At 44.8% G+C, this 27,748-nt stretch overlaps 1 protein-coding gene across 2 annotated transcripts in view; it reads left to right on the top strand.

Moving 5' to 3' along the window:
- KIF16B (kinesin family member 16B) overlaps window positions 1–27,748 on the top strand; it is a 1,655,522-nt gene that overhangs the window by 799,462 nt on the left and 828,312 nt on the right. For both annotated transcript variants that reach the window (XM_078649578.1, XM_078649577.1), the window contains exon 16: window positions 12,975–13,057. In XM_078649578.1, coding sequence (XP_078505704.1) covers window positions 12,975–13,057 — 83 coding nt within the window. The remainder of the gene's footprint in view (window positions 1–12,974; window positions 13,058–27,748) is intronic.

The raw sequence follows: 27,748 nt of genomic DNA, 5'->3' as shown, positions 1-27,748 counted from the left end.
GCACACCTCCTGTTTGGAATTAGAAAACAAGTACACATTCAGTAGTTTTCAGCAGTTGCTCATTACTCCTGGCTTCTAATTATTAGTTCCTTGATCAAGGTCTGAGACATCTTCACCTTTTCAAAAAAGCTTTTTTACCACGTTGACTGTTTGTTCGGTTGCCCCGGGTTTCAGAGGGTTAACTGAAAACAGAGGGAGGTGCATGCTGCACTCAGGGGGGTGTTTCTGGTTTCCCCAAAGGTTTTGCCCCCGTCTGCGGCTCCTTCCGTATACCGATGTGGCTGCTCCCCTCCACACTGCCGTTGTCACCTGCAGCTGCTGTTTTGCCCCCAGGTCCCCGATGTGCGCTCCTCCAGTGCGTACCCCGGTAGCTCACTCACTTCTTCCTGATTAGGAAGCCTTTTGGCCACACGCTATCTGTTCTTAGTTGCCGGGCCCGTGGAGAGTGGCCGGTCCCACTGCTGTTTCCTTGCCCCTCCGCTGCTGGTACCTCATGACTCCCATACAGCCGGCGGGCCTCCCATGCTCCCTGTCGGCGCTCTGCCCTCACCTGCAACTAGCCAGTCTGTCCAGCTCTGCTCGCAACGAGAGGCTGCGCGCCACGAGCCCTCGTCTGTTGGATCTGTGCTTCTGGTCCCCGTGGAGAGATGGGTGGGGCGGAAGGAGGACAGGCAAGTCTTCCACTCAAACGGACTCCGTTTCCGTCTTTTCTGGGGCACCACTACCATCACCCGGCTCTGTGGAGCCACTGCGGCATCTTTGATGGGCGCCATCTTGTCCGCCAGGGCCTTAGTCATTTTCCAATTCCGATGGCCTTGGATCGGGATAAAGCGCCCCCACTACCACCTCATGGGCTCCCAGTGGGGTTCCTACCACCTGCAGTGTCGGTCACTGACATGGAAAACAGGATTATTAAGGCTTCAGATCCCAGGAGCTCCGAGTTCTGCGTCCTGTCGCATGGATGCCTAGGCAACGCCCCCTGCAATGAGTCTTGACCCTGCTCCTAATGGGAACAGTCAAGACCAAACTGTCAGGTCAGGTCCTCCCTAGACCAGTAACAAGCATCCTAGGACCAATTTCAGGGTCACCCCTCATCAGCCAGGCTAGCTTGAATCTGATGGCATAATGACCCACGTCTGGGCATACCCTTCCCACTTAGGGCAACAAATGCAAAAAGAACTGATGAAAAACCAGAATGCTGAATTAATCAAACATTCACCCCTGTCAAAAATCTGGGTTAAATCCATCACTTTCTTGCTCACCACACCATTGCAGTTTGGACCCAGCCATATGCATATTAGTCTTGAACCTGTTTCCTGAACTGCGAGGCCAAGTCCTCCATGGACTGGAAACAAGTATCCTGGAAACGGTTTCGTGGTATCACCCCTCATCAGCCAGACTAGCTTGCATCTAGTGGCATAGCAAGCACGGGACCCACGTCTAGGCGTACCTTTCCCACTATCAGATTTTTCACAAGTTGTGATTGCTTTGAAATGGCATACCACTGCATTCTTGGCCCATACCTCTAAAAAAGCTGCAACCAGCTTCACGGGCCTCACTTTGCCCTTTGCTAAGTGAGGGATAGCTATGAGGTAGAAGTTGACTGTTTCCCTTTTGACTCTGAAATGGTGAGCTGAAGTAACATGGTGGGCACAGGCTGAGAGCATGACACTCCGCAGGGAGGATAAACTGGGCCACCCAAAATACCCCTTTGGTGACTTACTGGGTCACAATCCTCGAGGACTTTATAAACCTCGCTAGAGACGACACCCGACTACCTTAGCCCACCCCAAAGCACACCCACCCCATCTTCCCCCAGGCCTGTCCTAATCCTCAACACTCTGCCCTCACCCCTAGTGTTTCTGATGTACTCCAACATTCTAGTTGATCAAACCATCAGATCAACCCTTGCTTAAAAGGCCTCACTGGGAAGGTCAGTTTAATTACTTTTCTCAAGTTCGTATTGCATATAGAAAGATCCTCTGGATTCTATCTTGCAACCCTGGCAAAAGCCTCTAACTAATGCCTATCCTTCAATAATCCTATACAAATGGTGTTACCAATCATGTACTTAAATGTTTATCTGATTGCACAAATACTGCCAATTGACCATGTAATGGCTATCACTTTGTAACAGAATGCCATTATACTTTGTTATGCAATAAAAGCATATTACATATATATATATATATACTAGCAGCCCTTCCCAACGTTGTCCGGGTATACACACGCCCACAACGGAGTCCTGTGAACGCTTGTTTTGCAGGATTTCCGTGCCACCTTTTTGCCGAATGCCCGTTGAATGCCCTGCCGATTGCTGTATGGCCACGCCCCCACATGCCCACAATGGAGCCCCGTTGAATGCCGTGCCGATTGCTGTATGGCCACGCCCCCACATTCCCACAATGGAGCCCCGTTGAATGCCGCGCCGATTGCTGTATGGCCACGCCCCCACATGCCCACAACGAAGCTCTGTAAACGCTTGTTTTACCTGATTCCCGCCCCCAGATTTCCGCCCCAGCACAACGTACACGCTTGTTTTACCCGATTTTCGCCCCCAGCACAACGCACACCCTTGTTTTACCTGATTTCCACTCCCAGAATTTCCGCCCCAGCACAACGCTCACGGCCACAAGGAAGTACTAACACGTCGCATTTGCCACGCCCCCTCATGCCCACAACGGAGCCCTGTAAACACTGGTTTCACCTGATTTCCGCCCCCAGCACAACGCACACGGCCACAAGGAAGTACTAACACGTAGCGAATGCCGCGCCCATCGCTGTATGGCCACGCCCCCAGCACAACGCACACGCACAGGCCCCCAGCAGAACGCCCACGCCCACAAGGGACTACTTTGCCCCTAAGGTTCTTTTTCCCTGCGAATGTATATGGTGGCCAGCTGTATAGCCTATGTCCATCTGCTGCAACGGTCCTTTCCAATGCTGTACTGGGTGTTGTGATTGGTGCTGTGGTTCCTGAGATTACCCGCCTCAAAGGTTTGGGCTCTCTTTTTTATATATATATATATATATATATATATATATATATATATATATTCAAAAGTTCCGTTTCCGCCTCAAGGCTCGCTCACACAAAGCGCCCTCCCAAGCAACACGGACCATAGATTTCAGTGCTTCTTAATTTCAAAATTTGCGTGCAAGTCGCCATAACGTTTCAGCTCGCCCGGAGCCTTGTTCACATGACAAAATGAAACCCCTCATTTTGTTCCTTTTCAAATTAAATGTATTAAGTGTTACCACTTTATTCCAATCAATCACTGGTTAGAGAAGGCAGACCTGGAAGCAGAGGTCAGCCCGGGACCAGGGTTCAATTCCCGGCTTGGCGGGGTCTTGAGTCCTAAAATGTCCATGGACTCGACAATTCTCGCTCCGGTGCCTACTCGATTCACGGGTTCACACTCTGCGACTCTGGGCAATAGCTTGCTTAATCTCCACAACGGCCCCTCGCGGCGGGATGCCTGGCTTTCACCTTGCGGATACCCTGCCGGGGTTATCTCACAGGGGAATACCAGGACGGGTTCCCTAAGCAAGCGCTTAGAAACTGCTTGGTGATTTGCGCTATATAAATTCCTGTACACACACACATAGGTGTGCCATACTTTTGTCATAAGTAAGACTGTTAGCGTTCTAGTTGTTCTTTAGAACACTCTGGGACATTGTCATTGGGCTATAGTTGGGCTACATCTGGCTGATATTTGGGCTACATTTGGGCTCTTTTGTCTCTGGTGGCCATCTTGGGAGACTGCATATCAGAATTTTTTTAATGAAATATAAGAGGATTTGAGAAGTCACTCAAAATGTGCCCTAATTTTTCTTTCTTCAGCACTAATCATAATTTCTATGGCAAAATGAACCCCCTCATTTTGTTCCTTTGCAAATGAAATGTTTTAAGTGTTAACACTTTATTCCAATCAAGATGACGTCAGGTGTGCCATACTTTTGTCATAAGTAAGGCTGTTAGCGCTCTAGTTGTTCTTTAGAACACTCTGGGACATTCTGTCATTGGGCTATAGTTGGGCTACATCTGGCTGATATTTGGGCTACATTTGTTTTTTTTGTCTCTGGTGGCCATCTTTGAGCTACATTGGGCTATAGTTGGGCTACATTGGGCTACATTTGGGCTCTAACATATATATAGCCCAATGTAGCCCAATATATATTTTTTCAAAGTTAATTTTCGTAAAAACCACTGGAGCATATATCTTGAGACATAGCAAAGGCACATCAGGGTACCAGTCCCTACAATTTTGCCAAGTTTGATGCAAATCCATTCAGCCGTTCGGGCTAAAATTTTCGCACAGTTAGCGCCCGGTCCGCGCACCGGGTAGCGTTCCGGAAAGCGTAACAAGGGGAAAACCAAGGGAAATAGTAAAATAATATTTTAGAGTGCTTTGAGGTAGGGTAGCTCTGAATAGAGCTGTTGTGTTGTGTGGGTGATGTAAGTACCAACATGTAGGTACCAATGAAGAGTCTAAAATTCAATGTACACCGTCTCCTCTGTAGATATTTTGTATGTTCTAATATGGGTTATTTAAATGTAAATGTGTGGAAAAGTACTTCATGCTTTAAAGCAATTGTATTTTTGAACTGATTGTTCTTTCCTCTTAGTCCTCCTCTTTGTTTTTTTCCCCACACTCTTCTTCAGCATGATAGTTGATAAATTCGTTCCCTCAAAAAATTTATATACATAAAAAAATTATATTAAATACATATAAAATATATCTTTCCTTTAAAAGAAGAATACATTTTACAGCTTTTGATATTTGCTATTAAAAAAACATTGAAATTCACTGAAAAAAACATAGCTTATAGACCATATATAGTTAGGAATTAGCATTTACAAAACCTTGAAAACTCACTGAAAAAACCATAGGTTATAGACCATATATAGTTAGGAATTAGCATTTACAAAACCTTATTTTACTCACACAAAACCATTGAAATTCGCATATATAGTTAGTTGCACTAACTATATATCGCGCACCCGCAATCCACTGCTGATCATGTCACATATTACATCATTCATGACATGGTCAGTGACATCACTGATGACATCACTGATGACATCTCAAATGACATCACTGATGACAACATCCAGTGACTGTATGTTTCTGTAAAGTTAAAATATGTCTTACATATTGAAGAATGAGTGGATGTATAAGTGTCTGGATGAAGGATTTAGTAGGTGCATGACTGACTGTATGAGTGAGTGATTAAATGTGTCTCACTGAGTGCATGGGTTAGTGACTAAACTGTCTTAATTTGTGCATCATTATGTCTGTTGTTCTGTAAACTGCTGCATGTGTTGATCAGTAGCTATATGAGTAACTATATGGGTTATTGATTGGTTGCCCAAGTATTTGTATGGGAGACTGAGTGAGTGAGTTTGTGGGTGGCTGGGAGGTGTATGACTCTGTGCATAGATGTGTGAGCAGTTGATTCACTAGATGTATGGGTTCAAAAGTGCATGTGGAAACAGCTGTATGGGCGGTTGACTGTGTGCATGAGTGTGTTGGTGAGTGAATGGATATCTCAGTGCTACATGTCAAAGTAAGTAAATATGTAAAACACAGTACATGTGAGAGTTGACATATATAAATAACTGTGCATAAGAGCCAGTGAATGTGTGAGTGGCTGTATGGATCATTGTGAACTTGTATCAGGGATTGTATAAGAGAGTAAATATTTGTTAGTATATGTTTGAATAAGTAAGGTGTGTATAACTGTATAGTTGAGGAAATGGAGGTGTGATTGATTCTTTGCATGACTGACTAGGTGTGTGAGTAACTCCATGGATGAGTGACAGTCTGTGAGTGTCTGTTTACACTGAGTGTATCTAAGGTTATATTAGAGTCTGAAGAGGTTCATCGTATTATCACATGAATGATGTCAACAGTGATGTGATCAGTAATGTCAAATGAGATGTCATCAGTGATGTGATCAGTAATGTCAAATGAGATGTCATCAGTGATTAATACTAACTCGAACAGGGGTCTGAGGGAATATTTAACGACCACAGTACTACAACCCTATTTACACTTGAAAACCAACACAAAGGTAGCACTTGGTCAAAAAACCTCCGGAGAGGACTGCGTGGGTGTGTGTGAACAGATTGCAAAATCGTTCATTGGGCACCTTCAGAATGTTATTAGTGTCCCCATCAGAAAACCAACCTGTACCGCCCTACATCATTTGGGAAAGCGTCAGACAGCACACTGGAAGTGGCCCAATGTGCGATAAGGCACAATAGTACCCTAGTAGTTCACCTTTTCCCAATGTGTCTGGTCATTGAGTTGGTATCAGGAGGTTTCTAATAAGCAGTGCTAAATAGTGAGATAAGTAAATTATATCAAAATGTGGTGGTGTAGATAAAATAGGGTAAAGGAAGGAAAGAAATGTTAATGAAGACCTTCCTTTCCCAATATTAAAAACAGTGAAAAAAGGTAGTGCTAACAAATAACTACCCTGACAGTTGTCATGGTCATGGTCGACATGTTTCTGCAGTTTTACCTTGGGCCCAGAGGTCACCTACTGCTTCATCAGGACCTTCTTTTACTACTGCTTACTTAGAGTGAACAAACAAAAAGGGGAAAGTGTAAAAAATATCACCTTAATTTCTCTTGAATGACGAATCCCCGGATTTCACAAAATGACACACACACCAATATGCAATAAAGAGAAAGAGAAAGCACATTTAGCTATTTTCTCACATTTAGCCACAGTGATACAAAGCACTACACCGTCGCTATTACTTAGAATAAATAAATAAACACAAGTTCACATATCACGTTCCCGCTTATGCGAATCACATGAGAGCAAAGTAACCTCTAGTTAAATACACTCACCCAGTATTATGGAGAATATCGCCCCACCTCACCCGGCATTAGCGCAGGTATGACAGAGCCCCGCTCTGTGTGGACAAACAAACAAACAAACAAAGGCAGATAGGGTCAGGGGAGGCACCACAAGGCTAGGACAACCACTTAAACCATTCCTCTTTTTCTCAAACAGTCTCAAAAGGGATTGTTTTATCTCTTGCTATTGTAATCAGCTTTTGGACTGTAGTTTGTATTTTTAGCGCTTATATTTACAACGCGCCAAAGTGCCATCCTTCTACTACAAAACCGATGTATTTAGAGTAGAAAACCATTCACTTGGCACCTTCTTATTATTCAATGGGGGTCCGGCAGTGGGACAAGCGACTCGTAAGCCCACAACGACTGTACTGCGTGTAAGCCATAAGGCTGGTCGCGCTGTGGGTCCCGGCCCGCACATAGTCGTGAATAAAACACACTCACTAACCATTCAAATCTCTCACCTGCCCGTCGGTACTCCAGACGTCCTTCTGGGCTGTCTGTGGGAGGTACCGAACGGGCAGGTCGACTGGTATTTACAAAGTCCGGTGGGTACTGAGAGCGGTAGGTGCGGCGCTCTGACGTCACAGCGCGGCGTCTCCGATCATGGGTAATGTAGTTTAGGTACTCCTAGCCCGGCAGAGACCGTGATTGATAATCCAGCAGTGACGTGTGAACTGGGTCCCTCTGCTCACTACTTTTAAAAGTGCACAAGCAAAAAAGTTTAAAAGTTTGCGGATGTTCAGGTACTTCATTATGTAATGTTCTATATTTGTCAGTCTAGAGCGCTGGATCCAGCGCTGTAGTACCAGCGCGTCATGCCCTGGCTTATGGGAATTGTAGTTCCCGTCTTGTACAGACCCATAGATGACTTTAATTCCATCAATATCAGTGTTAATAAACAATACTTGTCTATCATCAGTGAACCTAATCACATAGAAACCTGATTTATACTGTGTTCAGCCAATGGCATACTTCAAGAGATAACTGTCTCTTGAGGACCAAGGGTGGACCCTGAATTAATTCATAATGACATCCAAGGAATGTCGTCATTCAGCCCTTGTTTGTCCGTCTGGAGTTTGTATACCCACTTCTGTTCACGTCTGAATAGGAACCCCTTTGTATCAGTGATATGTGTGGGTATCAAAGGTTGTTCTAACACAGTCCAGTGTAAATCATTGGGAGTGTGCCTTGCTTGTAGAAAATGGTTAGTAAGTCTGGTGGCCTGTCTAGAGCAACGGATAGAACTTTTATGCTCCGTAATGCGTGTCTTCACCTTTCGGGTTGTCATGCCCACATATCTTTTCTGTCACGGGCATGTGATCAAATACACCAGGTTTGAGCTGTTACAATTGGTGAATCTGCGCTGTTCCCATGGACGGCCTGTGCCAATGTCTATCATGTGTGATTTGGTGGTATTTGCACACACTGCACAATTCCCACAAGGATGGTGTCCAGTGGCTGCCGGCATGTCCCATAGAGTGCCCAATGCTCTTGGTATTACACTCTTGGGTCGGGTATGGACTAATTTGTCCTTCAAGTTCTGCCCTCTCTTGAACGCGAATAAAGGAGCTTGTATGCAGTCTGTACCCGTGTTCAATATACTCCAGTGTTTCTTCACTATTCTCTGAATACGATTGGACTGTGTAGTGAATGTACTCACAAAAGTAATGCGTTCTTGTTTAGGTTTTAGCGGTAGGATCTCTAATAACCCCTCGCGATTATTGTTTGAGGCTCGCTTTCTAGATCTGCGGACTAGATGTTTCGGATACTCTTTCTGTAAGAGGTCTAGTTCCAAGCCTTCTGCATGATGTGCAAAGCTATTTTTTGTGGAACAATTCCTCTGAATGCGCAAAAATTGCCCGTAGGGCAAGTTGTCCCTGAGGGCCTTCGGGTGACAACTGTTGTAATTCAATAGCGAATTGCGCGCCAATGGTTTGCGGTAGAGTTCAGACTCCAAACCTGTGGACGTTGAGGTAATGAGAAGATCCAGGAAAGCCAAGTGGGTCCTGCTGTGTTCTATAGTAAACCTCAAGAACTGGTTCCTTTCATTCAGCCACTCGTGAAATTTAATGAGTTCAGTCTCACTCCCTCTCCATATCACTAGGATATCATCTATATAACGTTTCCACAGACGCACGTTGTCTGTGAAAGGATTAGTCTCGGCAAATATGTGATCAGTTTCAAACCTGTGGACATATAGATTTGCTAGGGAAGGGGCAAAAATACTGCCCATACTTGTCCCACTCACTTGTAAATAGAGGGAGTCTTCATACTGAAAAAAGTTCTCAGTCATAGCTAAATTTGCCAGTCATTATCAGTCTTACTGGAGTGATAGAGTTCAGTTCTCTCTCTGTTAGAAGTGCCTCGACTACCTCTAGTGTTTCTATCTGTGGGATCGAGGTATACAGACTCTCCACATCAAATGATACCAAGATGTCCGTTTTTCTATCATATTCAATGTCCGGAAGGAGTCTCAATACATCTTTGGTGTCTTTAAGGTAAGTGGGCATTTCGCTCACCATGGGTTTCAGGAAGACATCAACGAAAGTTGATAGGGGTTCTAATAGTGACCCCATCCCTGAGATGATGGGGCGGCCATGAAGTGGTCGTTGTGGTTTATGGATTTTTGGTAGGTGGTAAAAGTAGGGAACTCTAGGGTTTGCCGTACACAGATATTGCCCTTCTTTTGTCGTTATCCATCCCTCACTGAGGGCTTCTTCTACGATCTGACTTATTTCTTTGGTAAGTCTGTCAGTGGGGTCTATTGACAGTTTACGGTATGCTCTGGTGTTATTAAGTTGGCGGAGGCACTCTGTCCGATAGGCGTCTGAATCAAGCAACACAATCGCACCGCCTTTATCCGCCGGTTTAATAACCACGGCCTGATCATTTGCCAAGGTAGTGATTGCATCCTGTTCCTTACGCGAGAGAATGTTGAAGGGTCTATGCTCTTCGCGGAAAAGTTCCTTCAAATCCGCATCCACAGCTTCTTCAAAAGTAAGGACTTTCGCTGGGAGTCCTATGATGGTGGGATTGAAAGTCGAAGGTTTTTTAAGACCAGTATTTACCACTCTAGTTGTCAGCTCCCCAGGGGCTGGTTGCTTATTTGCAAATAAGTAGTGAAGTCTTATTTTTCTGTAGAATTTCCCCATTTCTATCTGGGTAATAAATGGGTCACTTCTATTGGTGGAAACCAAACCGAGGCCTTTGTTCAGTACCTGTTCTTCCATCTCAGTTAGCTGGTGAGAGCTGAGATTGATCACAATGTTGGACCGGTCGACGTCTCTGCTTGGTCCTGGCCGATAACTCTCCCACTCCTCAACCCCATTGTTTGGGGGGGTGGTAAGTTCCAACGTACCTGGCCTGGCTGTGACGTCCGTTGGCGGCCTCGTGTCCTCCGGCCAGATCCTAAAAAAGGCTGTTGATTGTAAGTTTGAATGCATTGATGTGGATCATAAAGTCCCATCATGGGCGGGTACTGGGGATATGCTGGAGGTCCCCAGGGTGAGGGTTGCCACCAGGGTGGGGGCCCAATAGGTGGCCCGAATTGTTGGCCATAGCCCCTCCGATTCCTCCTGTTATTCCCTCTACCTCTCTGCTGCATAGGAGTCCCTCCTTGGTTGGAAGCATCCGAGTCACTCGAGCCATTATCTGAGCTCGAAGTGCCATAATTAGAACCTCCTTTTTGAGTATTCTTATTGTATGCCGGTGGAGAGTAATCATCACTTGTATATGGGTACACCTTGGTCATACTAAAGTTTGCTAGATCTTTTTTAAACTTCTCTAGTTTAGTGAACAAGATGGAATCACGAAATTCGTTACTGGTCTTATTACCTTCCTCCTGTTTCTTAGTGAATCCCTTACTGGTGGAGATTGTTGTCTTTATCTGCCCTTCCAAATTTTGGATCTCTACGAGAATCTTATCAGCTTTTTCAGAGATTTGAATGGTTAGTGAGTGTGTTTTATTCACGACTATGTGCGGGCCGGGACCCACAGCGCGACCAGCCTTATGGCTTACACGCAGTACAGTCGTTGTGGGCTTACGAGTCGCTTGTCCCACTGCCGGACCCCCATTGAATAATAAGAAGGTGCCAAGTGAATGGTTTTCTACTCTAAATACATCGGTTTTGTAGTAGAAGGATGGCACTTTGGCGCGTTGTAAATATAAGCGCTAAAAATACAAACTACAGTCCAAAAGCTGATTACAATAGCAAGAGATAAAACAATCCCTTTTGAGACTGTTTGAGAAAAAGAGGAATGGTTTCAGTGGTTGTCCTAGCCTTGTGGTGCCTCCCCTGACCCTATCTGCCTTTGTTTGTTTGTTTGTTTGTCCACACAGAGCGGGACTCCGTCATACCTGCGCTAATGCCGGGTGAGGTGGGGCGATATTCTCCATAATACTGTATTTAACTAGAGGTTACTTTGCTCTCATGTGATTCGCATAAGCGGGAACGTGATATGTGAACTTGTGCTTATTTATTTATTCTAAGTAATAGCGACGGTGTAGTGCTTTGTATCACTGTGGCTAAATGTGAGAAAATAGCTAAATGTGCTTTCTCTTTCTCTTTATTGCATATTGGTGTGTGTGTCATTTTGTGAAATCCGGGGATTCGTCATTCAAGAGAAATTAAGGTGATATTTTTTACACTTTCCCCTTTTTGTTTGTTCACTCTAAGTAAGCAGTAGTAAAAGAAGGTCCTGATGAAGCAGTAGGTGACCTCTGGGCCCAAGGTAAAACTGCAGAAACATGTCGACCATGACCATGACAACTGTCAGGGTAGTTATTTGTTAGCACTACCTTTTTTCACTGTTTTTAATATTGGGAAAGGAAGGTCTTCATTAACATTTCTTTCCTTTCTTTACCCTATTTTATCTACACCACCACATTTTGATATAATTTACTTATCTCACTATTTAGCACTGCTTATTAGAAACCTCCTGATACCAACTCAATGACCAGACACATTGGGAAAAGGTGAACTACGAGGGTACTATTGTGCCTTATCGCACATTGGGCCACTTCCAGTGTGCTGTCTGACGCTTTCCCAAATGATGTAGGGCGGTACAGGTTGGTTTTCTGATGGGGACACTAATAACATTCTGAAGGTGCCCAATGAACGATTTTGCAATCTGTTCACACACACCCACGCATGTCATCAGTGATGTCATCAGTGATGTCATTTGAGATGTCATCAGTGATGTCATCAGTGATGTCATTTGAGATGTCATCAGTGATATCATCAGTGATGTCACTGACCATATCATGAATGATGTAATATGTGACATGATCAGCAGTGGATTGCGGGTGCGCGATATATAGTTAGTGCAACTAACTATATATGCGAATTTCAATGGTTTTGTGTGAGTAAAATAAGGTTTTGTAAATGCTAATTCCTAACTATATATGGTCTATAACCTATGGTTTTTTCAGTGAATTTTCAAGGTTTTGTAAATGCTAATTCCTAACTATATATGGTCTATAACCTATGGTTTTTTCAGTGAATATATATATATAGATAGATATATATAGACATATACAGATATAGATATATCCTTGGAAATGTGTACAAAATATGGGTAGCACATTGCAGAAACACCAATTTCCTTAGCATTTCTCTTTTCGTTTCGGTAAGGCCCGTAATGGCACTGTGATACTGGACTTAAGAAGCATGTGGGCTGTTCAATTAGAAATGACCGCATAAGGAGGACATTGGTTTTGCTGAGAAAGCTCATAAACTAAAATGTGAAGGAAGAGACCATTTGTTCGGGTATAGTCACACACTCAAGTTCCAGATTCACCCGCCTCAGATATAGCACACTCTGTCTCTCACAATTATAATGTATATGGCACAATTACTGAACCACTAAACATGTAACACTCTGCTAAATTGTAAACAATAATATGTGTTTACAGCTGAGTTGTAAAAGTCCCTGCTGAAAAGGATTCCATGAAGTATAAAAAAATGGTAAAGCTCATTTCCTGACAAAAATATTTCATTTTCTAAAAACATTGGAGAGTTTTGTCTTTTATTGATATTATTGTAAATTTGTATGTGCGGTGATGCATAGTGAGACCTACAAGCTTTTTTGTCACAGGTGCTGTAATTTTGCTTGGAAGAACCAACATGTTTCGCTTTAATCATCCCAAAGAAGCAGCCAAACTGAGGGAGAAAAGGAAGGTATGTCAAAATAAAAAATACAAATGCAATTGACCCATCTGGTTTTTTGTGTATCTGCTTCCTGTTGTGAGCCTTGGGTTGTATCTTCAGCCAAAGTTTACTACTACTGTAATCTGGAGGAAACTGAATTCCTCACTGTTCTTGGGAATTCCCTATTAGGTTACATTACACTGCATATCAATCTATGCCTTTTGTAAAAATCTCTTTCCCTCAGAGAAAGTATCATTTTCATTGTAAACAGAATGTTCTTGTTTTATGTGTTCCCTCTGGTCATAGTTTTGGATCAAAGCACTGAGAGCTAGTCACAAAATATTGTTGGGTGCAGCAGACTGCTGTCATTTGAGACTACACCAAATGTTAGTTAAAGTTGATTTAAGTACCCAGTTTCCTCTTCTGTGAACATATAACAGCACCTGAGTAGAAATATAGATTTGGCTTACCTCTCTTGTTTCACTTTTGTTAGTCAATTGAATGTATCTTGGCTATGTTAACAACAGAACCTCTCAGTGCCCCCGAAATGTGGCAGTTATTTTTCATTAGAAAGTCCTGATAATTGTTTACTTGCCTTCAGGTACCAATAGACCTAGCTCTTCTTCTCACAGTCTTTGATTACTTGAGTGTGCATCTCCATACAAGTCTTGATTCCCCAAGAGATCCTTCGTAGGTCCTCTTCTGCTCTCCTAATCTATGTGGTCAAATAGAGACCTTAAAAGGAAAAACGTGACAATGCAAGGACTGTGACATTGCAAAGCTCTCAGTTTAATGGGATGGCATGTAAGTAATATTTTCTATCCATCCATTTTATTTGTCCCATTCCTTACGTAATTGAAGACACAGCTAGCAAGAACCATATTATTGATTTCATAGGATCACCACAGACACAAACTTACCATGACAACTTAAATTGATTGAAGTCCTACATGAAACTCATCAACTTAATTAGGGCTATTGAAAGAATTGAGGGCCAAAAGTGGCAACAGATTGACACCCTCACCCCTTTGCTTCAAATGAATATGTTGGCTTACCCTAAGTAGGTGCACAGCATATATCGGATGAAGATGATCGCCACATCTGTGATCATGATATAGCCATACCCTATTTGTTTTGCTTGCCCAAACTCTGGCTAGCAGTTGCACTGGCCTGGATACTGCATCCTACAAGTAACTTACTTACTCCCAAGGAAAATAATACTCTTGAACAGCTGATCTGCTCTCATCAATTAATGTTTGTCTCTAGAAGTACAATCAGAGAACAGTTTAGGAACTATGTGATTGAGACCCAGTGTTGGACTTAGCCCTGTCTGCAGGGTCACCCCCAAATGTTTTCTGTTTTTCTATATTTGTTTTTGTTGGCATTAGCACGTTGTGCTCTTTACCACTTCTAACCAGCTCTAACCAGTACTAAAGATCTTGTGCTCGCTCCCTAAAGCTTGGTAGAATTGGCTTACACCTGATTGGCGCATTTGATTTACTTGTAAATTCCTAGTATATGGTACTACATTGTACCCAGGACCTGTAAATTACCTGTTACTAGTGGGCCTGCAGCACTAATTCTACCACCCACTACAGTAGCACTTTACAACCTGTTCCAGACCTGTCACTGCAGCCTGTAGTACAGTTTTAAATTGCCATTTCGACATGGAAAAATAAACCTTTTGCCAGGGGTAAATCTTCCTTATTTCAGCAGTTGGGAAAGCCTTGGTTATATCTGTTCGCCACCGGCGAGAATGTGTAATGTCAGCATTTCTGCGCTCTGGCGTTTCCAAAGCGGCTCTCACTTAGAGATGGTTTTTCATTTCAAGTGGAGCTCAGGCCTCCTGAAAGCCTTGCCGCCCATACCACTCCTGCCCAGAGTTCTCAAGAAGATCAGGAATGACCGGCCTCTAGTCATCCTTGTGACTCCAGACTGGTCTCGAGAGTTTGCTATCCTGAGCTGTTGAACATGGCCATGGGACCCTTTACCCTGTGGGAGGATCTTCTGTCGGTGCAGCAGAGGAGGGTTCTCCATCCAAACCTGTCAACGTTCCTCCTTGTGTGGAGATCGAGCGGCAACATTTGACAGCTTTTGACCTTTTGCGCCTTAAGTTTGCAATGTTATCTTGGGAGCCAGGCGTCCCACCACTAAAATGGTATACACCTGCTGTTTGGGCAAGTTTGTGGCATGGTGTGCAGAGAAACAGGCTGACCCTCTTTCTGCTCTCCTCTCTCAGATCCTTTTTTATATTTTCTCTTGCCCAGCTCTTGACACCTTAAGGGTTATCTTTCTCCCATCTCAGCCTTGCTGCGGTTGCCTGATCAGCCATCCCGTTCAAATCCCCTGTTGTACATAGGCTCTTGAAAGGTTTGCAGTACCTTTTCCTCCTTCCCCCTTCATCATGCTTCAGAGGGACCTTGACTTAGTCCTAATATTTCTGATGTGCGCTTCCTGTGAACCATTGCACAACTGTCCTCTCAGGCGCCTTGCCATCAAGACAGCCTTCCTGATGGCAATAACATCTGCCCGGAGGGTCTGTGAGCTTCAGGCTTTGTCATCCAAGCCTCCATTCTTGAACATCTACCCAAAACAAGCTGGTTCTATGCACTAGAGCCTCCTTTCTACTGAAAGTCATCACTCCCTTTCATGTAGGTCAATCCATCACCCTACCTACTTTTTAGAATCCACCACATCCCTCCAAGGAAGAGGAGAAACTTCATCCTCTGAACCCCAAAAGAGCTTTGTCATTATGCCTTGACCACAAAAGAGAGTTCCAGGTCAACTACCAACTCTTTGTGGGGTATGTCGAAGAGAAGAAGGGAAAGGCCCCGCACAAGCAGAACATCTCCCCAAGGATCGTGCTCTCCATTAAGATCTGCTACACATTGGCCAAGAAGCAACCCCCTGAGTGTTTGCAGGGTAAGGCTGCGACCACTCCGTCAGCATGCGGAGTTCTGGTCCTGGATATCTGCCAGGCAGCAACGTGGGCTTCTCTTCACACATTCACAAAGCATTTCTGCCTGGACAGTCAGGTCCGTCGGATGGGCACTTTGCTCATATGGTCTTGCAGGACTTTCTATTGTGAATCCGTTTTTCAGACCCAACTCCGGCGAGGTATTACTTGGGTATTTATTATAAAGTAAAGATTCTGAGGCTAGAAATCTCTAGCAGATGAAAAAGTTACTTACCCACCATGCTCAGCCTGCCGAGGCAAGTGCATCAGCCTCATGCCGAGCCACAAGCGTGGGAAGCCAATCTGCCCTAGTAGAGGTTGCGTTTGGGCTATAGCTCATTCCACCCTGACGTGCATGGGCACATACTGCATTGGTGGCCAGTACGTTAGATAATGAGTCTGGTATACAAGGTTATAAATATGAAACGCCGGCAGCACAAAACCACTAAACTGCATGGTCCGTGTTAGCACTTCCCAGCATCCCCTGGGTGGCCCCTGCACTAGATTAGGCGGGAGAGAACTTGCCTCAGTTAATGAAAGCAGTAGAGTGGAAGGGAGATAGGGATATTTGCAAATGGGTACAAAAATGTCTGGATTTTAACCATCTTTATTAAGAAGTTCCTCCGGAGTAGGGATAATGGAAGAAGAATCCATCTCTGTATGCTCTACCTAGGGTTGTACCACATTTTTTGCAGATCAGATCATCAAAATCCTAGCTGAGACAGATCCCACGATAGCTCACCCCATCAGGGCTCCATTGCAAGGAGTAATCCAATGTGGATGCTGTGTAGATGTTGATTAAAGGGGCACGTCTGATTTAGAGCAATTCATTTGCAGCCAGAGTATACTCCAAATCGGATTATCCCTCTGACAAAACTAGATTGACCTTGGGGGAGAAATTATGAGCAATTTACTACTGAGGGATAGTACGTGATGAGAGTGTAGCTTCTGCATGTAACCAGAGATGCTATAGCCAGGGTGAAAATCAGAGGTGGGGGACACCCTGACAGATGCCCCTGCCAACTGAGAATGATTTAGAGTGCAGTTTGTTGATGCACACTCTCGCTATTGGGGTTATGTATAATAGATGTATTAGTGACCGGAAGTTATGTTATGTTATATTTAATTTATGGAGCGCACAGCTACTCGGAAGTGTCCCGGCGCTAACTTTAGAAAGGAGAAAAATGCACACTTATCCGGTTAAAAGAGCAGCGTTTTAATTTTTTTCTTGAACAGCAGAGGATCTTGAATGCCACGCAAGGCCAGGGGCAACAGATTCCAGGCCAGACCTGCTCTGCGCACAAAAGAATTTCCACCAAGTCGCTGGCGCTTAAACTTGATAATCCGCATCAGCAACTGAGCAGAAGAGCGCAACTGTCTCCCTGGTATGTAAAAGGGGAATCTCTTCTGCAAATAAATAGGGCCTAGACCATAAAGGGCCCAATGAGCGATTGACAGCATTTTAAATATCTGAAAGAAACAGGTTAGTATTAGATTCCTTACCTTAGAATATCCCCAGGCGTCAGATTGGATCCGGAAACTTTTCCGTAGCAGTACCCTTGCGTGTCGGTAGGCGTCGTCTGCGGCTCCGTATCCGTCGTCATTGGCGACGGGATGACGTCGCCAGAGTACTTAGATGCCGCCCTCGCGCGCTGACGTCAGTTCCTATTTTTTCCGCGCCAGCATGCGCCGATCCGGGAACAGTGGTACCCTTAGTCAATTTTTGACTAAACTTTTTGATCATTTTTGATCATTTTTCGAAGTCTAACGACTCCGACGGTGCCGGTAGGGATGCCCGGGTTTAAGCTCTGCGTCGACTGCAACCGACTGATGTTGGTTACCGACCCCCATCGCCGGTGTCTTCATTGCCTGGGGCCCGACCACGATGACAAGTCGTGCCACGACTGACGGGCCTTGACGTCGAAGGCTAGGCGGGAGCGGTCCCGCAAGCACCTCGAGCTCTGGCAGTCGGCCCCGCGCCGTTCGAGGTCCCGGTCCGGAAGGAGGTCGAGGGACCGGTCGCGGGGCCGGAGTCATCACAGCTCAGAGTCCTCAGGTAAGAGGCACAAGAAGTCACATCGCTCTTCCGACTCCCCCCGACGCTCGCGCGACTCGGCCGGGGGTTCGGTCGACACCGCCCACGCGGCTCCGCCGGAGTCGCGTCCTGCTCCACACCCACCGGTCCCTGGGCAGAACGTGACGCCGGAGGAGATTGACGCCTTCCTCACGGCCATGAGGTCGCTCACTCCTCCGTTTGGTTCCGCAGTGCCTTCGGCTCTGCCGACTGGGAGCCCAAGCGGGCCGGGTGCTTCGGCCCCGGTGCTGTCGGGTGCTTCGGCCCCGGTGCTTCTGTGGTATATAAATAAATAATACCGGATCTATTTTTTGAATGTATGAATGAATAACAGATAGCTCAATAAAATAAGAGTCAAGATTCGAGGTAGTAGGAGTTTCTGCAGGTTTATTACAGCATAAGGACAGGATCGGGACAACCTGCATAGGATGACCCAGCAGCTGCTGGGGCCGGGTCTGGGATGAGCGCGCTAACGTTTAATAACAATACATCAACTTATATACATAGCGCAAACACATAGCATTACATTGCAGTAGGCGTAACAGTGGGTGGAGCAGAAGGCGTGACGCGTAGCAGTCGCGAGAGATAACAGTAAAAGTAGGTGTAACTGGGAGTATACATGGACATGTGATGCAAACGTAACAGAATATGTCATGAATGGGCGGAATCATTGGAGGGGGCTACCTAAGGAGCCGGGACCTCCAACCTAATGGTGCGCGCAAACTGGCAATGACGTGTCACTAGGAGAAGCCGGGGGCTACGAACTCTGTGCCAGGAGCAGAGACCCGAGTCTGGAGGGTCGGAGCGACATGTACCTAAACCCTATCTGGTATCTGATGTTTAGGGAACATGTTGATATAAACTAGAAGTCATGAGGGGAAAAGCTAACTTGATTCTAAGACTGGACCATGCATTATTCTACATGTAATGCGTGATGAAGAATATTAAATGACCATTAATACAGTATTTCTCTAACGTGGAGCCGAATAGGCTAGACAATGACGGAAACTATTGATGCAGTTCAGTAGCTTAGGAATGCAGAGAAGGAGGACTGAACTGATAACTGGAACTATAACATACTTTTGGCAGACTCAGAGGCAGAGCCAGGCTGCACCGGGCACTGCGAAGCAGGAAGTAAGTGAAAGGTCGAGGATACAGGTGGGGGCTGTATCGCTCCTTAGCGAGGCTTTTCAGGAGACAGGAGCTGAATCTGATGTCCGGGCCCTGTTGAGGCCTAGAAATGGGGACTTTATAATGGAATAACGTGCACACTGAGAAACGTGGCAACATAACTTTACATAGGCCTGATATTCGTAGTATTCACGAGGACTGGAAACTGGCATACTAGAGGTGGACACAACTGTAATTGCGTCATTCATCGGACATGGGGAATAACATATGCATATTGGTCATGCACACATAACATATGATGGATGAGGCGTAGGGACACAGAACATGGCAAAATTTACTTTTCCACATTCCCTCCTTGTCACTACGTTTCCATCAGGAAACATCAATATTCATGATACCATCTATCATTTCATACAGTACCATTTGCTCGTCTCGAATTGTCTTGGAACGGGATTTAGAACGGGGCTTGGGACTAGGAATACAAGAGGTAGCACACATGCTGCAAATCGCAGGGCCACATTGTATACAGAGGCAGCAGCTGAATATGATCGCTACTGCAATACCTAGAAAGGACAGGACTTTCCATCCCCATGCGGAAATTATATTCCAGAACCAACCGGACCATGTCCAGGTGCCTGGGTCTTGATGTAACAGATGGGCAATTTTATGGAGTCTGGTTATAGCTGAATAAACAGACGGCGCGTTATTTGGAATGAAAATGCAACAACTAGATCCGAGGACTCTACAGGCCCCGCCCCTATCGGCCAGTATGACGTCAAGGACGAGACGATTCTGTAAAACGACAATTCTCATAAAGGATTGCTCTTCGGTTAGGTTACCTAGAGCAGAGGCAGTCTCATCTACTACTGCTTCAAGGGTTCTTGTTAACCTACGGATTAGCTTACTATTTACAATTGTACCTAAATAAGGGAAAACACCTTTATCTATATCAATGAATTGTTCTGCGGCGGTTTCAGTATAATCGACAATCGGGAGATTTCTCTTGTGTCTAGTATGTACTAGGAAGGAATTCCTATGGTAGTCAGGTGGGGCTAGGAAAACAGGTGGCAGTAGGAAGGCAATGTAACAGGTTCCCTCCCAATCGAGGGGCAGACGGACATATGCGGTCTGACCACAAACAAAATAAGAATGACGTGAAGCTTTGAAAATAGATTTCCCACTGTCACTATACTTGACAACAGTAGTACATTCACTATGGCCTACTTGTACAGAACCATAACTACGGACACATAATTCGCCTTTGACTGGTAGTACTGAAATAGCAGGTGAGTCTGGAGTAGTATCAGACTGAACATTCAGGACCATGAAATTCGACGAATAATTACCTAAATTATAAACTTCATTTTCTAGATCTAAACCTGTTCTGTGGGGGAAACCTTGCTTGTCTGGGAAACATGTGTTGTTAAGAAAAGACATATCTGTTGAGGATGACGTTAACGTGGACCATGCTCCACACGAACCATTATGTGAGAATGGATAAGGAAAGAGTGGCAGAACTCCCTTCGGTGTCTGGAAAGGGGGGAGTCGACCACACACCCAACAATTAGTGGCATTGCTGGTCTGGTGTGAGTAATGTAACATACGGATAAATGTGTTGTTGCGCATAGCGAGGCGGTATGAATATTCGTGAGGAGGCAGATCACTAAACGTGTGCTCTACTGTAGCATTAGCAGACATATTTACATGAGGAACTGGAAAATACAGATAGAACGCATAGCTGGTGCAGGAAATCAAGATGCTGATGAATAATACGAAACTCAGAAAAACGATACATCTGATTGAACTTTGACTGACTCTCTCACTATGGGGGTCTATTTTATACATGTCAGAAACAGTCTAACCGTTTCACCTAGGGGAGGACTTATACAATCAAACTGACTGACTTATTAGACCTGAGCTTTTGCTTATACTCCTGCTGCGGAGTTTTCTCTAACCAGGGAGGGGTTGTAGTAATGTCTTTTGCGGGACAGTCCTTTAAAACAATGTTCTGGCAATCTTTCGAATCCTGGGAAATGTTTTTAGAAACGGGTTTCAATCCTTTAAAAAGTTTAATATGAGAAAGGTGGATCCATCCTTTTCTGCCTTCCAACTTGACGGCTGTACGGGTGGTGAGGAGGACCTGACGGGGCTCCTTCCAACGAGGCTCCAGCGGACTTGATCGGTCAAAATTCCGGACCATCACTAGGGAACCTGGAACGATTTCATGTGGTGCCACCTCGGTATTGTCTGGAAATGCGGCGGCAACCTGTGAACGACATGAGTTGAGGGCAGACATCAAGGAAGCTAGGTAATCTGTCAGCATATTACATGAAACATCGGTAATACTTCGGGGTCTAGGACTACCCCACATGTTAGGGGGGCGGCCGAATACGACCTCATACGGGGACAGACCTGATCTGGAATGTGCAACCATACGCATATAAAACAAAGCGACTGGCAGAGCTACTAGCCAGTCCACACCTTTTTCTTTACAGACTTTTGCAATGCGGATTTTCAGAGTCTGATTATGTCTCTCGACCAGACCGGCTGCTTCAGGATGGCGTACACAATGAAACTTCCACTGGTACCCTAACAACAGGGAAACGTGCTTCATCAGTTCAGAGGAGAATGGCTGGCCGTTATCAGAATATACGACTCTAGGGAGTCCGTATCTAGGGAAAAACTCACGAACCAACTGCTTGGCAGTGGTCGCGGCTGTGTAATCTGGGACTGGATATGCTTCTGTCCATCTGGACAAAGCGCATACAACTACAAGGACATACTTGAAACCTCGACATCGTTCCATCTGAATATAATCCATCTGGAGGACCTCAAAAGGGTGGTCAGGAGGCTGGAAACCACCTTGTTCCACCGGAACACTTTTACCTGGGTTGAACTGACAACATATCATACAGGTACGAACTTTCTGTTTGGCTGCAGCTCGTAAATGCTTATTGAACCAAATATTCTGGATACTGTCTAACATAGCTTTTTCTCCTAAATGTGCTGGACTATGTGCGGTATTGATAATGACTTGAACCATAGAGTCGGGGAGAAACCATGTGGCTCTACCCTTCGTTAACCATCCTTGATCTGTCTGGACCCCTCCTTGTTCAGACCATTTCTTGATTTCGTCGGGAGTAGCATGTAACTGGATATCTATGACATCTTGTGTAGGGTCCTTAACTGTCATGCATGTAATCGGATCTGGAGTATGTATTATGTTAACTGGAATGTCTGGATTCTGTGCTGTAAGCTTGGCTGTGCGATCTGCTAGATCATTACCTTGGGAAATAATGTCAGTAACTTTCGTATGTGCTTTGCATTTCATGATGGCAATGGATGTCGGTAAATGTATGGCATCTAACAGGGCTTGAATAAGGAGACCATGCTGAATCTTGGTTCCATGAGAAGTCATAAAACCTCTCTCCTGCCAGAGCACTCCGAAGTCGTGTACAACTCCGAATGCGTAACGTGAATCTGTGTAAACATTAACTTTCAGGTTCTTGGCATGTATACAGGCTTGTGTCAGAGCGACTAGCTCTGCTGCTTGAGCGGACAGGGTATCAATACGGTGTGTTTCAATAACTTCAGTGTCAGTAGTCACTGCATACGCGGCAACTAGATCTCCTGTACTAGTTCTCATACATGAACCATCCACATAAAGTGTCAGGTCGGGGTCTGGTAACGGAATGTCTGTCAGGTCTTGTCTTGGCTTTGTCGTAATGTTAACTACTTCCACACAGTCATGTGGATCAGGATTTGAACTAACTGATGGTAACAGTGTAGCAGGATTCAGGACGTTGCAGCGTCTAATTTCTATGTGTGGCTGGAACAGTGTCAATTCATAACCTGTTAAACGTGCAATTGTCAAGTGTTGAGTTTGTGTTCGGTTCAAAAGAACTTCTACGGAGTGTGGAACTTGTACTGTCAGAGAGTGTCCTAAAACTATGGAATCACTTTGTCTGATAGCTAGTGCGGTGGCTGCAACTGACTTGAGGCACGCAGGCAACGCCTGGGCGACTGGATCTAGTGTGCTCGAAAAATAAGCACAGGGCTTATATTGTCCTGCTTGATCTTGTGTGAGAACAGATAATGCTGTACCTTCACGTTCAGTAACAAAAAGTGTAAAAGGCTTACTGTAGTTCGGTGTAGCTAGAACTGGAGCTTGGCATAAAGCTTTCTTTAACTCGTTGAAACTCAGTGTATGTTCAGATGTCCAAGGGAGAACAGTCGATACGGCTGCCTCCTGTGTCGTTAACTGTATCAGTGGCTTGGCTAGAAATGCATACTGGGGAATCCATTGTCTACAATAAGAAGTAAGGCCGATAAAGGCACGTACCTCCTTCTGGGTTCTGGGCTGGGGAAGACTCGCTATTAACTGGATACGGTCTGGTGTCAACTGCCTACCCCTCTTGGACAGCAAGTGTCCTAAGTATACCACTTGCTGGACACAGAATTGAAGCTTCGAAGGTGACACCTTGTGCCCCATCTCGGCTAGGAAATACAAAACTGTAAGTGATGCTCGCTCGCAGTCACGTTCAGAACGGGCTGTGATCAGTAGATCATCGACATACTGGAGTAGGGCAGTGTCAGTTGGCATGTGAATGTTGTCTAGTTGTCTCTTGAGTGCTTGACTGTAAATACTAGGGCTTTCTGTGAAACCTTGAGGAGCGCGTGTGAACATATAGCTCCTTCCATTTAAACAAAATCCGAAAAGAAACTGGCTGTCTGGATGAATGGGAACACTAAAAAATGCATTCTTGAGGTCTATGACAGTGAAAAACGTGGCTTCGGAATCAATAGCTGTTAACAGGGAAGAAATATCTGGGACTACTGGGTACTGAGGAATAATACATTTATTAAGCTCTCGTAAATCAATCACTAATCGATATACTGGGGGTGCATTAGGATCAGTACGTTTCATGACTGGAATGATCGGAGAATTGCATACATTGGAGTCAGTTTCTACAACTACTCCTTGAGCCATGAGCTCGTCAATAATTTTGGATAAGGCTGCTACAGCCTCAGGTGGCAATCTGTACTGTCTGATTCGGGGTAACACTACACCTGGTTTGAGAGTCACACGATGGGGTGTGATTTGCATGTAACCTACATCAGTTGGACCTTGCGCCCATAAATGCTGCGGAACATTAGACAGTCTGGAATCAAAATCTCGTAATACATAGTGACCCTTAAAGTCACGTAGGAACAGACGTATTCCCTCTGGGGAACAGCAAATAACTGCACCCAATTCTTTCAGTGTCTTAATGCCTAACAGATTTTCTGGACATGACTTAGTAAGTAACAGATCAGTAGTACGGGACAATGGACCTACTTCTAGAGTAACTGGCTTGGAAATCTCGTTAACTATTGGCTTTCCTGAAAATCCAAGGGAAACATTTCTTGAGCCTGAGAGCGGAGCCCCTGGAACTTCGGCATGACTAATTGTGGTCCTACTTGCCCCTGTATCGATTAAAAACTTTCTGTCTTTCCCTAATACTTGACTGTGAACATAGGGACCTTCTTGATCTACAGGTATCTCGATGAGAGGCAAGCCTACCTCCCTCTCTAGGCTGTTTCATGAATATGGCTGGTACTCTGGATACTCAGACTGTGCATACTGGTACATCTGCGATGTAACGTGCTGTGTTGCAGCAATAGGCTGCGGTACTGTAACTGTCTGTGGTGCATTCTGTGACTGAGGAATCTGTGAAACTTGTTCTTGTCTAGGCGGACGTGGTCTTTCTTTAGTCTTACCAGTAGCTATGTTATGTTTCAGAACTGCACACTCGTTTATAAAATGACCTGGCTGTTTACAATAATTGCAGTTCCCTTTAACGGGAGCGGCAGGATGACTGGCTTGATTCGGACCCCTCTTCTGACTGTCTTGAGGAATAGATTGTGCAACTAGCACTTTCATTTTCGTGTCTTTCATACGTTTTCTTTCGTGTTCTTGCTCTTCCCTGATTCTATTCTGGTGATACTGGAGCATCTGGAGCATCTGGGACGGGGTGTTTGCTTGCCAGGTGCTTTCGACTTTCATAACTCGATTTTTAATTTGTGGACTTGAATTCTCGACTAATTTAGTAACGAAAAGGTGAGGGTATGACTCACTACTTGTCTTGAGACCACTGTTGATACTAAAACATTTTTCAAACCTAGAATAAAAATCACTAATATCTTCATCTTGTTTCTGTTTACAGGCTGAGATTGCATCCCAGTCTTCCTTCCTAGTTGTCAATAATCTGGGTAAAACTTGAATCAGTAATTCTGGTAATTCTTTACATTTATCTCCAAGACCGGTACCTGGTACCCGTGCCTTGTCTTCAGCTTCTAGAGCTGTCCAATCGATCTTTTTCTCTCCCACCTCCCATTCTTTTTCCTTTAACTTTTCATACACCCCTGCGGGCAACAGAACCTTTAACATTTTAATGATATCTGAGTAAGTGTATTCTCCCATACGAAGCATGTCTTTTAATTCTCTATGGAACCCTGCTGGATCTTTGTCATGACAGGGAATTAATTTCTTCATTTCAAGAAGTTCCATCTTTGAAATCGGAGTGTATACAAACACTCGTTGCATTTCGCCACCCGCCCCTTGGACTGGGTGGACTTCTCGTAACGGATTCTGTCTGTCTATGTAGAATGATTTGCTTTCTGGGGGTGAAACATGAACAAAATGCGGATTCAGAAACGTTCTATACTTGTGACGCTGTTCTAGAATGACACTAACTAAATCGGTACCTAGACCTCTCCATCTATACTGGAGTAACTCGTTCAGAATATCGTGTAACGGACCTGGATCAGAGTGCTGACCCTCATACAGAGTAATGAGGTACTGGATCATATACATACCCACCAGTCGTTGCTCGGCTGGGGGCAGTTTCAGAAACATTTGTGCCACTATTTCGTCTGGAAAAGTGGTAGAATCAGTAATCCATCGGACTGCTGATCGGGCTAGTTCTTGTTCGTGCATAGTACTTAATTCACTGTAACCGACTCGTGATTTCAGAATGTGATCGGTAGCTTGGAATACTTGTTCTAGAGAACCTTGTTCTGGTGCTGGATGATGAACAATAGACTTGTGTTCTAGACGTAAATGGCGATCTGGAAATCTAGATTTTCCTACATACGCTATTCTGGCGGGATTCTCGTTCTCTTCCTCTTCAGGATCAGAGATACTTTCTTTCTCGCTTACTAGTGCTGCTTTACGCTGTTCGTGTATCTTTATTATTTCTTTACGGATTTTCTTGTACATACTCTCCATAGCACTGACGGTCTTGTGCTTACCCTCGGCTATATTATCACTCCACCTTGTCAGAATTTTCATCTCGGCGGAATCTTTAGACGGGTAATCTTGTTCTCTTATTAGACAATTGATCAGGAACTTTAATATCATGAGCTGGATCTCGGCTTTCCTTTGAGACATAATCTCGCCAATACTTTCTGGATCATCCCCTGTACGGATGAAACGATATATTCTGTCTAGATCTTCTTTCATATTCGGTAAGGTGACTAGATACTCGGTCACTCTCCTTACACGTAAGGAATATAAAACCATATTATATTCGCCTGGAACTGGATCATAAACACATTCGTTAAGGGTTTGCCTGATTTCTGTAACAGACTGATGTTTAGGCGTGCGCTGTAACGCTTGAGCATGTAATTCGAGTAATGTTAAACGCTTGTGTGGCGGCGGGGTTTGAGGAAGACCTCCTCCTGCGGCCCCTAGACTAGAATCGTCGACTGACATTCTTCGTCCTGGCAGGGTCGGTAATTGTAACGTGGGCTGGACTTGTATGGCGGGCTGGACCGGGGGTACCGTAACAGGTACTCCGGTGTCTGGAGGAGCATGAACTACCTGGTTTACAGGGACTGGCGGAGCGCGAACAGGATTTGCATATTCGGGGACTGTGTCGTCCAGATAGGACGAAATAAAAATATCAGCTGCGGTCGGTTTGTGACGTAGCTTGGTCGGAACTAATGGTGGCGGGAAATTACTAGATGCCTCTGGGGTCGCTTTTGGCAAACCTTCGGCAAGAAGAGGATACATACCCTTAATGAGGGCATGCCTCTGTCTGTCTGACTGTTCGGCTTTGACTTGTTCACCTGTCTCGATTAATTCTCTTTCTTGGGCTCGTTCCTGGGATTCTCTACTTAACTCTGACTTTCTGACTTCTTTCTCGGTCCTTCTATGGGCTTCCTTACGCCATAACTCGATGGCATCTTTCTGTGACTGTCTGGCTTTCTTTTTCCATAATGCTTCTTCTACTCGCATGATACATTCGGCATCCCATGTACCCGATACGGGCCATCTATACTTTTCGTCTAACTGTTTGGTATACTCTACCCATAAATCTAGATACAATATGGCGCTTATGCCATGTTTCTGATACATAAAATGACCTGGACTGTCCCTGGGCGGGACAGGAACTGCTTCCTCTAATAAACCCTTTCTAGTTTTTAACTGACGTAACTTGGAAAAGAGCGGCATTGTAAACTTGAATCGGAACACAATACAATACACGAAAAACAATAACAATTGGGAAAACAATTC

This window comes from Lissotriton helveticus, chromosome 6, assembly GCF_964261635.1.
Source record: "Lissotriton helveticus chromosome 6, aLisHel1.1, whole genome shotgun sequence".
In the NCBI taxonomy this organism is placed as follows: Eukaryota; Metazoa; Chordata; class Amphibia; order Caudata; family Salamandridae; genus Lissotriton; species Lissotriton helveticus.
Note: the sequence above shows the minus strand (reverse complement) of the source record. Positions and strands in the feature narration are given on the sequence as shown.